A 14001-nucleotide genomic window follows, 5' to 3' on the forward strand; every position below is an offset into this window, starting at 1 on the left:
CACCTGGTGACGGGGCACTTTAAACCAGGCTGGGTACACCTGGTGACGGGGCACTTTAAACCAGGCTGGGTACACCTGGTGACGGGGCACTTTAAACCAGGCTGGGTACACCTGGTGACGGGGCACTTTAAACCAGGCTGGGTACACCTGGTGACGGGGCACTTTAAACCAGGCTGGGTACACCTGGTGACGGGGCACTTTAAACCAGGCTGGGTAGTGGGTACACCTGGTGATGAGGCACTTTAAACCAGGCTGGGTACACCTGGTGACGGGGCACTTTAAACCAGGCTGGGTACACCTGGTGACGGGGCACTTTAAACCAGGCTGGGTACACCTGGTGACGGGGCACGTTAAACCAGGCTGGGTACACCTGGTGACGGGGCACTTTAAACCAGGCTGGGTACACCTGGTGACGGGGCACTTTAAACCAGGCTGGGTACACCTGGTGACGGGGCACTTTAAACCAGGCTGGGTACACCTGGTGACGGGGCACTTTAAACCAGGCTGGGTACACCTGGTGATGAGGCACTTTAAACCAGGCTGGGTACACCTGGTGACGGGGCACTTTAAACCAGGCTGGGTACACCTGGTGACGGGGCACTTCAAACATGAAGGCCATTTTCAACCAATCAGAAAGTTTGAACGAGTCGCTCCACATCCTGCTCAAAATCTCAGAAAAGCCACCATCTTTATACCTCGCATGAGCCTTTTAGCTACATGGCATTTATTTTTCAGCAAGAAATAAAGTCCAATAAACAAAAACGGATACATTCACTGTGTGTTCTGCCTCATTTGTTGATGATTTGTTGATGAAACAAAACTAACATCAACACAATTGACCACCAAGAGCGGAGTTTAGTCTCCCAAAAAGGTCGCAGATTTTGTTAGCTTACGTGCTAACGTGATTGGGATATGCCATTATAACAGTATAGCATTGTGGCTAGCAGCGTAGTAACGTTAATGCTAGCAGAATAAATGGATGTAAACGTTATTTAACAGATTGCAGAATGGGTACAATACAATACGGCTCAATACAAAACAATTGTTGAGGGAATGCAGACTGTTGTAGTTTGGACTGGGCTCCTTATAACAATAACTTGACAACACGTTGGTAGCCGCAGCTACTTGGGACAGCTCTGCTGTAAACACTGGAAATAACCGTGCAGGTCTCTACTGCGCATGGGCGTTGGGCAGAACGGCTCCGTATCCGGCTCGCGCAAATTACATGGCACCATTGTCGGCGAGTTTCCAAAACGAAAACACGTTTTGAGCGTTGCCACTAGGAAAACGCGTTTTCCTGCCAAAACTGCGTTTCTTTTTAACTTGGACATGCAAACGTAATCATTCGAAAATAGAACGTTGCTGTTTTAACCCAGTGTAACCATGGCCTTAATACAGACCTCTCTTTATTTTCTATCTCTCTGGGCTGGCTCTGCCCCCCCTCTCTCTCCTCTCTCTCTCTCTCCCTCTCTCCCTCCCTCTCCCCCCCCCCCCTTCCTCTCTAGGCATCAGTGTGTATGGTGAGGTCTGAAGATGCCAAGGATTTAGCCTTTGCCACCAGCCTGGCCATCAGAGACCAGCAGATCACTGCTTCCCTGATTGTAGCAGCGAAGGTACAAAACATTTTAAAACATTTTAATACAGCTGAGACCAACAAAAAAAAAGCATCGCCGTCGGTTGTGTGATAGTAAAGGGCTAACCTTCTGTATTGTCACAGTGAAAGGGTGAACCGGCTGTCGTGTGGCAGTGAAAGGGTTAAGAACATTGTTATTTAACCAGGCTAAACCAGGCTGTACTTTTCTTCTACTACTATTTATTTTTCTTTCCTTCTACTTCTCTACTAGTGGACGAGCTTCAAGATGGCTGGCGTCATTACAAGGTCAGTTCGCCTGTTCTTCCTGTCTCACATGACCAGAGCTAGTATGTTGTATGTTCGGCTCCCAGGATAACAAGGTTTGATCTGCTCTTCTCTCTCCACAGGAAAGCCGGCGCATCGAAGACCAAGTCCGCCAGCGGCGCTGAAGACCCAGGTCAGAGAATACGGCTAAATAAAATACATTTATATAATTAGGGGCGCACCGATATATATCGGTTACCTATCGGTATCGGCCGATATGTGCCTTGTTGACTGCAATCGGCCGATAAGATCAAATTTACAGATGGCAGTGGCCGATAATTATCCGTCAATTCCGTCCGTCAATATCCGTCACACACACATGCATTAAAGCATTCCGTCTCCAGACAGATTTCCGTCAATTTGATTGGGGAGATCCGTCCATTTGATTCGCAGTCTGACGGAAGTATTTGCATGATTTGTAGATGCATACAGATTGAAACAAAATTGAGCCAATCAGAGGCGCCAAATATGGAAAAGGGCTTTTTTTTCCTATCGCGCCAAGCAGTCATCATCACTCAGCGACTCGAGAGACAGGTCGCCTTTTTTGCAGCCTCACGCGTCAACTGCTTGTTTACCAACGTCACAGCCACCACGCTGCTTGCACTCGCTGCTATATACCGATTAGCTAACGTTAGCTTAATAGCGTCTGTTAAATGGAAGGAGTAAGCCGGCCACTAAAAAGAGAACCCACCGCGGGGTTCTCAGATGAAAAGGATCAGCGGGACCACCTAACAAAAAGTTTAGAGAGGAGAGGACGTTTGAAGAGACTGGCTAGGCAGCGCTACTGGGGGCTGTAGTGGTGAGTTAACTTGTTCCGTGTGCCGCAACGATGTCAAAAAGAAAAACAGAAACAACACGTTTGTCATTGTCGTGTTACTTCACAGTACAATATGTGAGTCCCCTGCTGTGGTTGTGAGTATACGTTTATTAGCTTAACTCCGTAGCAACATCACACAGGTGTATCTGTAGACAGTCTCCTCCCCACCGTATATATTCTCTCTGTCAGGATCTATGGGTAACATTACTGTATATTTGCATATCGTATATGTCACAAATGTAACAGTACTATATACCTGTAGTATGTCCCTATGCCATAAATGTCATGATGTCAATGTCATGCATGTCATAAATGTCACTGAATTGAAAATGGGGGACCCTGATGATGTAAACAAGACAAACGTCTTTCTCTGGTCTGCATCCCCTTAACAATTGTGTGTATTGAGCCATACTGTATTGTACCCATTCTGCAATCGGTTAAATATTGATTGATTGTTATAACGGATTGCAGAATGGGTACAATACAGTACAGCTCAATACACACAATTGTCAAGGGGTTGCAGACCAGAGAAAGACTTTCCTCTTTACATCAGGGTCCCCCATTTTCAATTCATCATAACATATATGACATACATGACATACAGATAGATAATACTGCTACATCTATACATTTATGACGTACCAGATTTACACAGTATTGTTTGTGATACAATAAGAGTCTAAAAAAGAGAGCATATACATTTGACGAAGAAACTGTACATTGGAGGAGGTTGGGTGGAGGGGGGGGGGGGGAATTGTATTCATAAGCTAGCGAATTTCGATGGGAAATAAATGCGAGCGGCCATTTTGTTGTAGTCATTATGATGAAGGACACTGTTCTTTCAATGAGTAAACGACAAACAAACGACTTGTGGATGATTATTTTTTATTTCTTTTTCGGCATTATCTACCACAAAACTAAACGTTATTGGCATAAATTAGAATGCAGTTAGTTTATCTACCTTTCTGTGCTGACTCACTCCTCTACTTATCTCATTGCAGCAGGGGCACCAGCCAGCAAAACCCTCATGGTGAACAACCTCTCGTTCACTGTCACAGAGGAAGCTCTTCAGGCCACGTTCGAGAAAGCGGTTTCCGTTAGAGTTCCACAGATGGACGGCAGACCAAAAGGGTGAGTAGAGGACATTGGTTTTGGTGTTTAATGACCTCATGATCCTCTTGTGTTAATTGGTGAGTCAAAGCACGTTTGGAAAGGCCTCCCATCAGCCTCTAGGGCCAGTCTAGGGGGTGAGAAGTAGAGTCTGTGACCTATTATGAGACTCATCATCCCTCCTTTTCTTGGCACACATGCGGTCGCTCAGTGTGAAATGTACGGGGGTAGAACAAAGCCAATGCTATGTCTTCGGTACCAGTGTGTTATCGTCCACTGATTCTATTCTCAATCGCTGGCACAACCTTTAATGGTACCATGTACTCGTATAAATAATGTGGAATACACAAAAAATGTAATCAAAATCCAACTGCAACCTAACTTCACCCTGGTAAAAATACTCGTTAAGAGCGCAATTCTGTCCTGTTGTGTAGTTAGTTAGAACAGTCTCTCCAGCCTCTAGGGGATGGGAAGTAGTCTCAAAGCACAGTTTGCTTCGAGGGGGCATCTCCCATGTGCCCTGTGAAATGAGCCTGAGCCACCATAGATGTGTTCCGAGGACACTTCCAATAATTCATTCTCAACTGTCTTTTCTCTCCCTGTGCAGCTTTGCTTTTGTGGAGTTTGATAATACGGACGATGCCAAAGACGCTCTGGAGAACCTAAACGACACAGAGATCGAAGGCCGGACGATCAGGCTGGAGTTCAGCCACAGCAGAGATGGTGGCAGAGGAAACTCAGGTTGGTCCACCTCACAACTCCTCAGAGTGGAGAAATTACCCAACATTCAGAACCTTAAACTCTTAAGCACAGGCCCTTTTCACAGTAGACATTTTGACTATTTACATTTAGTCATTTAGCTGACTCTTTTATCCAAAGCGACTTACAAGTTCTGTACGACAAGTCATCAGGAAGGGCACAACTCTTATCAGCTGAGTAACAATGTTCATCAAAGTGTTGGGTGCTACAGTGTAGGTTAGTTTATTAGGACAAGTGTATGACACTAAAGTTAGTTAAAGTTGGATATCTTATATAAAAAAAAAAAAACTTATTTCGGCTGTTCTAACTGGGGTGGGTAGTTCATTCCACCATTGTGGGGCAAGGACTGAGAATAGGCGGCTTCTCTTTGATGACCCTCCCGGAGCTCGGATAGGAGTAGGTTTGAGGCAGCCAGAAGATGCAGAGCGTAGGGGTCTTGAGGGTGTGTAGTTGGAGACCATTGACCGGAGGTAGGCGGTAGAGTTGTTCCGATACCAGTATCGGAAATGCCGCCGATACTGCCTAAAATGCTGGTATCGGCGAGTACCCTCTAATGCTGCGCTCCGACTGATGCCACGTAATTTATCAACAACACTGCGGTCTGAGTGAGCATTATAAAACAAACGTGTGTTTAACCGACCGTGAATTAAAGTGTCAATGCTGTTTGTCATTTTAACAGCAGATACTTTCTTAAATGCCATCCTCCCGACAGAGCGGTGTTGACGGGGAGCTCAGATGGGTTCGATGGGTGGTGTTATTAGCATTGAACAGCTAACCGAAAGCTAGCGTTAACTAACGTTAAAGGTTTAGCCATAACGTTACCTTTGCTAAAGTTGGGGCTATTCATAATCTAGCAATAATGGCTGCAGACCTGCAAGCAAAGTACAGCAAGTTGGCAAAGGAGTATTCCAACGTAAATCACATTTTCACCAGTAACGTTAGTCTTTCCATCTGCCGGTAGCTCATGCTAGCTAACCTAGCTCACGTTAGCGTCGTCACTGAACCACCTCGTGTACACAATTAATGACATGTTGCGGACAGCCATATCGGTGACAATGTTTAGCTTTTAGTGCCAAATGATAAGAGTCTGAGGCGGCGTCTCAAAAGAGAATGTTGAATATTTATTGTGCAAAAATCACAACAGAGCCTCTACTACTAACTGAACCGGAGCCTTCTGGTAGCAAGTGCAGCAACTAATAATGTCCGTGTGGATCATTGGAGTAGGGTATATCTGCAGTGCTGCAGCCCCACTCATTGATTAATGATACTAATACAAATCTATACAATCACCTGTTGTTGAATAAATACCATTACTTTCTAGTTATAACTAAAAAACAGTATATATAAAACAGTAGCTGTATATATATATATAAAAAGAATATATATAATTTATATATATATATATTTTTTAATGTATGCACTGGTATCGGATCATTATCGGTGTCGGCCGATACCCAAAGCTTAGGTATCGGAATCGGATCGGAAAGGAAAAAATGGTATCGGAACATCTCTAGTAGGCGTTGCAGTAGTCGAGGCGGGAGATGACTGTTGATTGGACGACCAGTCTGCCTCAGTTCCTTTTGAAATAAGTTCCATGTAGATGGGGCAGAATAGGAAATGCTGTTTTTCTGAGTTCTGTACAGGCAAATTGTACAGAGTTAAAAGAACCCCTGACTGCAGGCCAAAATGACTGTCTGCACCATGAGGGATGACTGGTAAGAAGGGAACAGACAGAGGAGAGATTTATACATGCATTAAAGCGTTCCGTCTCCAGACGGATTTCAGTCTTTTTAATTTTTTTTTCCGTCAATTTGATTTGGAGTCTGACGGAATTGGCTACCTGGTATAATATGTTTGTAGATGCGTAGGGCATTTTGACCATTCTAACCAATCAAACGTGAGCTTGACGCACACACGCTGCTCACAGTGCCCTCCCCCTCACAGACCCGTATCATTTGCACCGAAGATAGCAAGCGTGCAGGTCCTCTTTTAACACCACTGAAGCATTAAACAATGGCCCAGTAAACTATTCACTTTAGTTTACTACACGAGGCGTTCTCTAACGCAGGGGTTCCCAAACTTTTCAGGCCAGGGCCCAGAAAATAAGGCGTCAGAGAGCCGCGGCCCAATGCACATCGTCAGACTTTTTTTTTCTTTTTTTTTTGCCAGGCGACCGATTTTTTAAGCCAAATATCACTTCAATCCTATTAAGTTAGTTCAAGTTAGTTATTCATTTATATGTGCTATTTATGAGAGGGCTAACTTGTTGCAAAATAATAATGATAATAATAATAGTCTCATTAAAATACTATTGTTGCTTCGGTTGTTTTCAGCGTTTTAGGTGCATAATCTGTTATTTAGTTTGAAATGTTTGTTGAAATAAGTAGATTTTTCGTTTTTATTTATTAAGTTAATATAAAACCATATAGTCACATTTTAGAATACAATAGAATATAATTTTAGAATACAACTAGAAACACTGTCCTGGCCTGCTTCTAAGTTCAGTGGCCTAAAATAATAATAATAATAAAAATAAAATAAAATAAAAAAATAGTTTATTTTATTTTTTTTAATCATCTGGCGGCCCACCCATGGCTGCTCGCGGCCCACCTTTGGGTCGCGACCCCGACTTTGGGAACCACTGCTCTAACGTTATCTAGCTGATAGCTCATAACATAATTGAAATTCGTTTTTGAAGCTGTGGCTAACGTTAGCTAGCTACCGTTCTTCGGGTGGCTAACTGTTAGCTACCTAGCAACTGTAGCTTGCTAATACGGGCTGTCCTGGCTGGCTAACTTTTATTTCGCAATGGAGTGGAGCTAACTAACTGTACAAATCGGTGTGATTGGCTGAGACTGTATTTTGTACAGTTGGCTGCCTGGCTGTTGTGGATTTGGATAGCCAGCTAGCAGCTAACATCAACTCAATGTCAACACTATGTTGACACTGAGCGAGTTTGCCGACAGCAATGTAACAAACAATATGGTCCGTGCGGAACCATTATCCCCAACACATAGTTATTAGCTAACGTCAGCATAATAACGATAATGGAAGGAGTAAGCCGGCCACTAAAAAGAAAACACACGCAGTGTTCTCAGACGAAAGGATGAGCGGCACCACCCAACAAAAGAAAGTTACGAGAGGATGGAAGTTTGAAGATAGCAGTGTTTCAAGAGACTGGCTAGGCTACAGTCTGATGCGGGGGCTGTAGACGTTGGTGAGTTGTTAACTTGTTCCGTGTTCCGCAACTATCTCAAAAAGAAAAACAGAAACAACACATTTGTCATAGTCGTGTTAATTCACAGTACAAATATGTGAGTCCTCTGCTGTGGTTGTGAGTATCCTTTATTAGCTTAACTCCGTAGCAACATCACAGGTGTATCTGTAGACGGTCTCCTCCCCACTGTATATTCTCTCCCCACCGTATGTGTATTTTTTCTCCCACCCACCCTAATGTACATAATCTCTGTTAGGATATATGGGTAACGGTACTGTATATTTGCATATCGTATATGTCACAAATGTAACATTACTATATACCTGTCCTGTAGTATGTCATGTATGTCCCTATGCCATAAATGTCACTATGAATTGAAAATGGGGGACCCTGATGTAAACAAGACAAACTTCTTTCTAGTCTGCATCCCCTTAACAATTGTGTGTATTGAGCCGTACTGTATTGTACCCATTCTGCAATCTGTTAAATATTGATTGATTGTTATAACATATTGCAGAATCGGTACAATACAGTACATCTCAATACACACAATTGTTAAGGGGTTGCAGTTGCAGACCAGAGAAAGACTTTCCTCTTGTTTACATCAGGGTCCCCCATTTTCAATTCATCATAACATATATGACATACTTGACATACAGATGGATAATACTGCTACATCTATACATTTATGACATACCAGATTTACAAATACAGTATTGTTTGTGATACAATAAGAGTCTAAAAAAGAGTATATACATTTGACGAAGAAACTGTACATTGGAGGGGGGGGGGGGACTGTACATTGGAGGGGGTTGGGGGGGGGTGAGGGGGGTAACTACATTGGATTATCGACGAAACCTAAACAAGTAGGCTCCCTTAAAACGCCAACGCTATTAAGAAGAAATACAGTGGAGGTTAAAATAAGAATATGACTTGGCCTGAAAAAAAGTTCAGTCAGGAGATTTTTTTTTGCTTTAATCCCTGCACACACACACACGCATGTCCGTTACAGCCAACGCAACGCTAATAACTGCATCAACGTTATGATTAACAAAGGCATTCGTTTTGTGGCATTAGCGTTGCATATATATTACTATTGCTATTGATAAATCTAGGTGTCGTTAGACTAGAATAAGTCAAATGAACTTACTGTCTCGGAAAAAGTCTCGAGTAGCGAAATTATAACTCAGACCCTTCAGCCATCACAAGAACGAACGCAAATTCAATAAACCCCCCGCGATATTTGTGACTGCTCACCAATTTGACCAATTCCCACTATTTCCACATGAAATGTTCTTTGTTGGTTGGTTTTAAACTAAATATGTGATTTTATGTGTTTCCCCAACAGGAACTGAAGCTGATCAGAAGAGCAGTGATGAGGTGTGTAGCCCTGAGCACTGCCATATATACTACATATATACTACATATATACTACATATATGATACATATATACTACATATATACTATATATATGATACATATATACTACATATATACTACATATATGATACATATATACTACATATATACTACATATATACTACATATATGATACATATATACTACATATATACTACATATATACTACATATATACTACATATATGATACATATATACTACATATATACTATATATATGATACATATATACTACATATATGATACATATATAATACATATATACTACATATATACTACATGTATACTACATACATACTACATATATGATACATATATACTACATATATGATGCATATATACTACATACATACTATATATATGATACATATATACTACATACATACTACATATATACTACATATATACTACATACATACTACATATATGATACATATATACTACATACATACTACATATATACTACATACATACTACATACATACTATATATGATACATATATACTACATATATACTACATATATACTATATATATACTACATATATACTACATATATGATACATATATACTACATATATACTACATATATGATACATATATACTACATATATACTACATATATACTACATATATGATACATATATACTACATATATACTACATATATACTACATATATGATACATATATACTACATACATACTACATATATACTACATACATACTATATATATGATACATATATACTACATATATACTACATATATGATACATATATACTACATATATACTACATACATACTACATATATGATACATATATACTACATGCATACTACATATATACTACATATATACTACACATATACTATATACATACTACATATATGATACATATATACTACATGCATACTACATATATACTACATATATACTACATACATACTATATATATGATACATATATACTATATATATATACTACATATATACTACATATATGATACATACATACTACATATATACTACATATATACTACATACATACTACATATATGATACATATATACTACATACATACTACATATATACTACATACATACTACATACATACTATATATGATACATATATACTACATATATACTACATATATACTATATATATACTACATATATACTACATATATGATACATATATACTACATATATACTACATATATGATACATATATACTACATATATACTACATATATGATACATATATACTACATACATACTACATATATACTACATACATACTATATATATGATACATATATACTACATATATACTATATATATACTACATACATACTACATATATACTACATACATACTACATATATACTACATACATACTACATATATGATACATATACACTACATACATACTACATATATACTACATATATACTACATACATAATACATATATGATACATATATACTACATATATACTACATATATACTACATAATACTACATACATACTACATACATACTACATATATACTACATACATACTACATATATGATACATATATACTACATATATACTACATACATACTACATATATACTACATATATGATACATATATACTACATATATACTACATACATACTACATATATGATACATATATACTACATATGTACTACATATATACTACATATATACTACATACATACTACATATATACTACATATATACTACATATATACTACATACATACTACATATATACTACATACATACTACATATATACTACATATATACTACATATATACTACATATATACTACATATATACTACATACATACTACATATATACTACATACATACTACATATATGATACATATATACTACATATATACTACATATATACTACATACATACTACATATATACTACATACATACTACATATATACTACATATATACTACATATATACTACATATATACTACATACATACTACATATATACTACATATATGATACATATATACTACATATATACTACATACATACTACATATATGATACATATATACTACATATGTACTACATATATACTACATATATACTACATACATACTACATATATACTACATACATACTACGTATATACTACATATATACTACATATATACTACATATATACTACATATATACTACATATATGATACATATAATACAGCTCATAACTACCATGTTATTATCATAGTTCTCGTACAGGTCCATGTCATTTGAACCCTTTCACTGCCACATGACAGCCGGTTAACCCTTTACTATCACACAACCGACGGCGATGCTCCATCATTAGCTCCGTATCCGCGGAGCTAATGATGCTAATGATGGAGCATCGCCGTCGGTTGTGTGATAGTAAAGGGCTAACCTTCTGTATCGTCACAGTGAAAGGGTTAACCGGCTGTCGTGTGGCAGTGACGGGGTTAATAGTAAAGTGCGTTCCCCCCCCCAGATGGCCGTGGTCCTGATCCAGGGGCTCCCTGCCAGCGGCTGGGCGGAGAGTGACATCACCACACTGGCCACGCCCTTCGGCATCCCCGGTGACATCATCATGGCCACGGAGATGGGGAAGGTGGGAGGAGCTCTGACAGAGTCGCTGTTGGTTCATGTTTAGACCAGGAGACGTTCCATGTTGGCTTTTATACCGATATCCCATATTGTCCAACTCTTAGTTTCCGATACCGATATCAACCGATACCGATATGTGTGCAGGGTTTCCCCCTAAAAAAAACTGAATAATTTCAGATAATTAACATTACATTACATATCTCTTGTCGTGAAATGAACACAACATCATGCATACTTTTGACAATAAATAAAATAAGGATTAGTTCTTACTTGCTTGCCTGGGTAAATAAAGGTTAAATAAATGTAAAAAATGAAAACCGATAATTTCCGATATTACATTTGAATGCCAATATCGGTAGGCCGATAATATCGGACATCCCTAGTTTAGACAAATCAATAACTAGAACTTGAACCAGACCTGCAGACTCGAAGGATTCTATCTTTCCAATGACTTAACGATCTGTCTGTGTGTGTGTCTGTGTGTGTCTGTGTGTGTCTCTCTCTCTCTCTCTCTGTGTGTGTCTGTGTGTGTCTCTGTGTGTGTCTGTGTGTGTCTCTCTCTGTGTGTGTGTGTCTGTGTGTCTCTCTGTGTGTCTCTCTCTCCCTCTCTCTCTCTCCCCCCCCCTCTCTCTCTCTCTCTCTGTCTCTCTCTCTCCCTCTCTCTCTCTCCCCCCCCTCTCTCTCTCTCTCTCTCTCTGTCTCTCTCCCTCTCTCCCTCCCCCCCTCTCTCTCTCTCTCTCTCTCTCTCTCTCTCTCTCTCTCCCCCCCCTCTCTCTCTCTCTCCCTCTCTCTCTCCTCTCTCTCCCTCCCCCCTCTCTCTCTCTCTCTCTCTCCCTCTCTCTCTCTCTCTCTCTCTCTCTCTCTCTCTCTCTCTCTCTCTCCCCCTCTCTCTCCCCCTCTCCCCCCCCCCCCCCCCCCCCCAGGTGCTGGTGTCTATGACCCAGGAGACGGCTCAGGAGATGGTGAAGGTCAACAGCTTCATCCCAGTGAAGATCCAGGACTCTGAGCTGAAGATGAGCTGCATCAAGCAGGATGTCGGCCTGCACACCCCGGTAAGGGTTAACTTAGGGTTCAGAGGTCAACCTGAGGCCTGCACACCCCGGTAAGGGTTAACGTAGGGTTCAGAGGTCAACCTGAGGCCTGCACACCCCGGTAAGGGTTAAACCTGACCCTGACCTTAAACCTGACTTCTGACCCGTAGAAAAGGACTAAAACATGTCTCCTTTAACCCTTTCACTGCCACACGACAGAAGGGTAACCCTTTACTATGGGCTAACCTTCTGTATTGTCACAGTGAAAGGGTTAACCGGCTGTCGTGTGGCATTGAAAGGGTTAAAGTGACTATAGTGTCATTGAGTTGTGCCACAGCACTTGTTTTAACTCAGGTTCCTCCCGTCCCCTCCCCTAGGTGGCGCTGTACAACCTGATGAAGGGGCCGCTGGACCAGTCGGTGAGTCTCTCTGTCCTGACGTCCATCATCACTGATCTATACTGTGACTCTGTACTGCTGGGTCCTGACCCCCCCCCCCCCCCCCCCCTGCGTTAGGGTCCTGACCCCCCCCCCCCCCCCCCCCCCTGGGTTAGGGTCCTGACCCCCCCCTGGGTTATATATATATTTTATGTGGGGCGACAGTGGCTCAGGAGGTAGAGCAGTCGTCTGGCAATCCGGAGGTTCCCGGTTCGATTCCCGGGCAGCGTGTCGATGTGTCCTTGAGCAAGACACTTAACCCCTAACTGCTCCCGATGAGCAGGTCGGCACCTCGCATTGGTCGCCTCCGCCGTCGGTGTGTGAGTGTGTGAGTGAGCGGGTCAAATGTGAGGAACTAATTGTAAAGCGCTTTGGATAAAAGCACTATATAAAAAAGCAGCCATTTACCATATAAATTGTCTTAGATGTAAAGATGTAGATGTAAAAAGCCATTTACCATGTAAATAATTTTTTTTATTAGTGTGTCAGTAGACTCCTCTTAGTACATTTTCATTTAATAATTTTTTAAAGCATTTCATGGTTTAATAATGCAAACATATGTTGCAGGGACTATTATAATCATCATATTGGCGTGACTGTATGCATCAAAGGGTAAAATCAAGCATTTTTAAGTGTGCAAAATATCGCGATTTGTATCGTGATATGGCCAAAAAATATCGC

At 40.6% G+C, this 14001-nt stretch overlaps 1 protein-coding gene across 4 annotated transcripts in view; it reads left to right on the plus strand.

Moving 5' to 3' along the window:
- The window catches only part of LOC311232726 (uncharacterized protein), a 114913-nt gene that overhangs the window by 42050 nt on the left and 58862 nt on the right, over window positions 1–14001 (plus strand). For 3 of the 4 annotated variants that reach the window (XM_084338304.1, XM_084338306.1, XM_084338305.1), the window contains exons 8-16: window positions 1506–1613; window positions 1845–1879; window positions 1981–2030; window positions 3716–3845; window positions 4432–4565; window positions 9149–9180; window positions 11737–11856; window positions 12776–12904; window positions 13261–13302. In XM_084338304.1, coding sequence (XP_084194430.1) covers window positions 1506–1613; window positions 1845–1879; window positions 1981–2030; window positions 3716–3845; window positions 4432–4565; window positions 9149–9180; window positions 11737–11856; window positions 12776–12904; window positions 13261–13302 — 780 coding nt within the window. The remainder of the gene's footprint in view (window positions 1–1505; window positions 1614–1844; window positions 1880–1980; window positions 2031–3715; window positions 3846–4431; window positions 4566–9148; window positions 9181–11736; window positions 11857–12775; window positions 12905–13260; window positions 13303–14001) is intronic. The other variant, XM_084338307.1, reaches the window with a different exon arrangement.

This window comes from Notolepis coatsorum, assembly GCF_963971535.1.
Source record: "Notolepis coatsorum genome assembly, contig: SUPER_7_unloc_2, whole genome shotgun sequence".
Taxonomy (NCBI): domain Eukaryota; kingdom Metazoa; phylum Chordata; class Actinopteri; order Aulopiformes; family Paralepididae; genus Notolepis; species Notolepis coatsorum.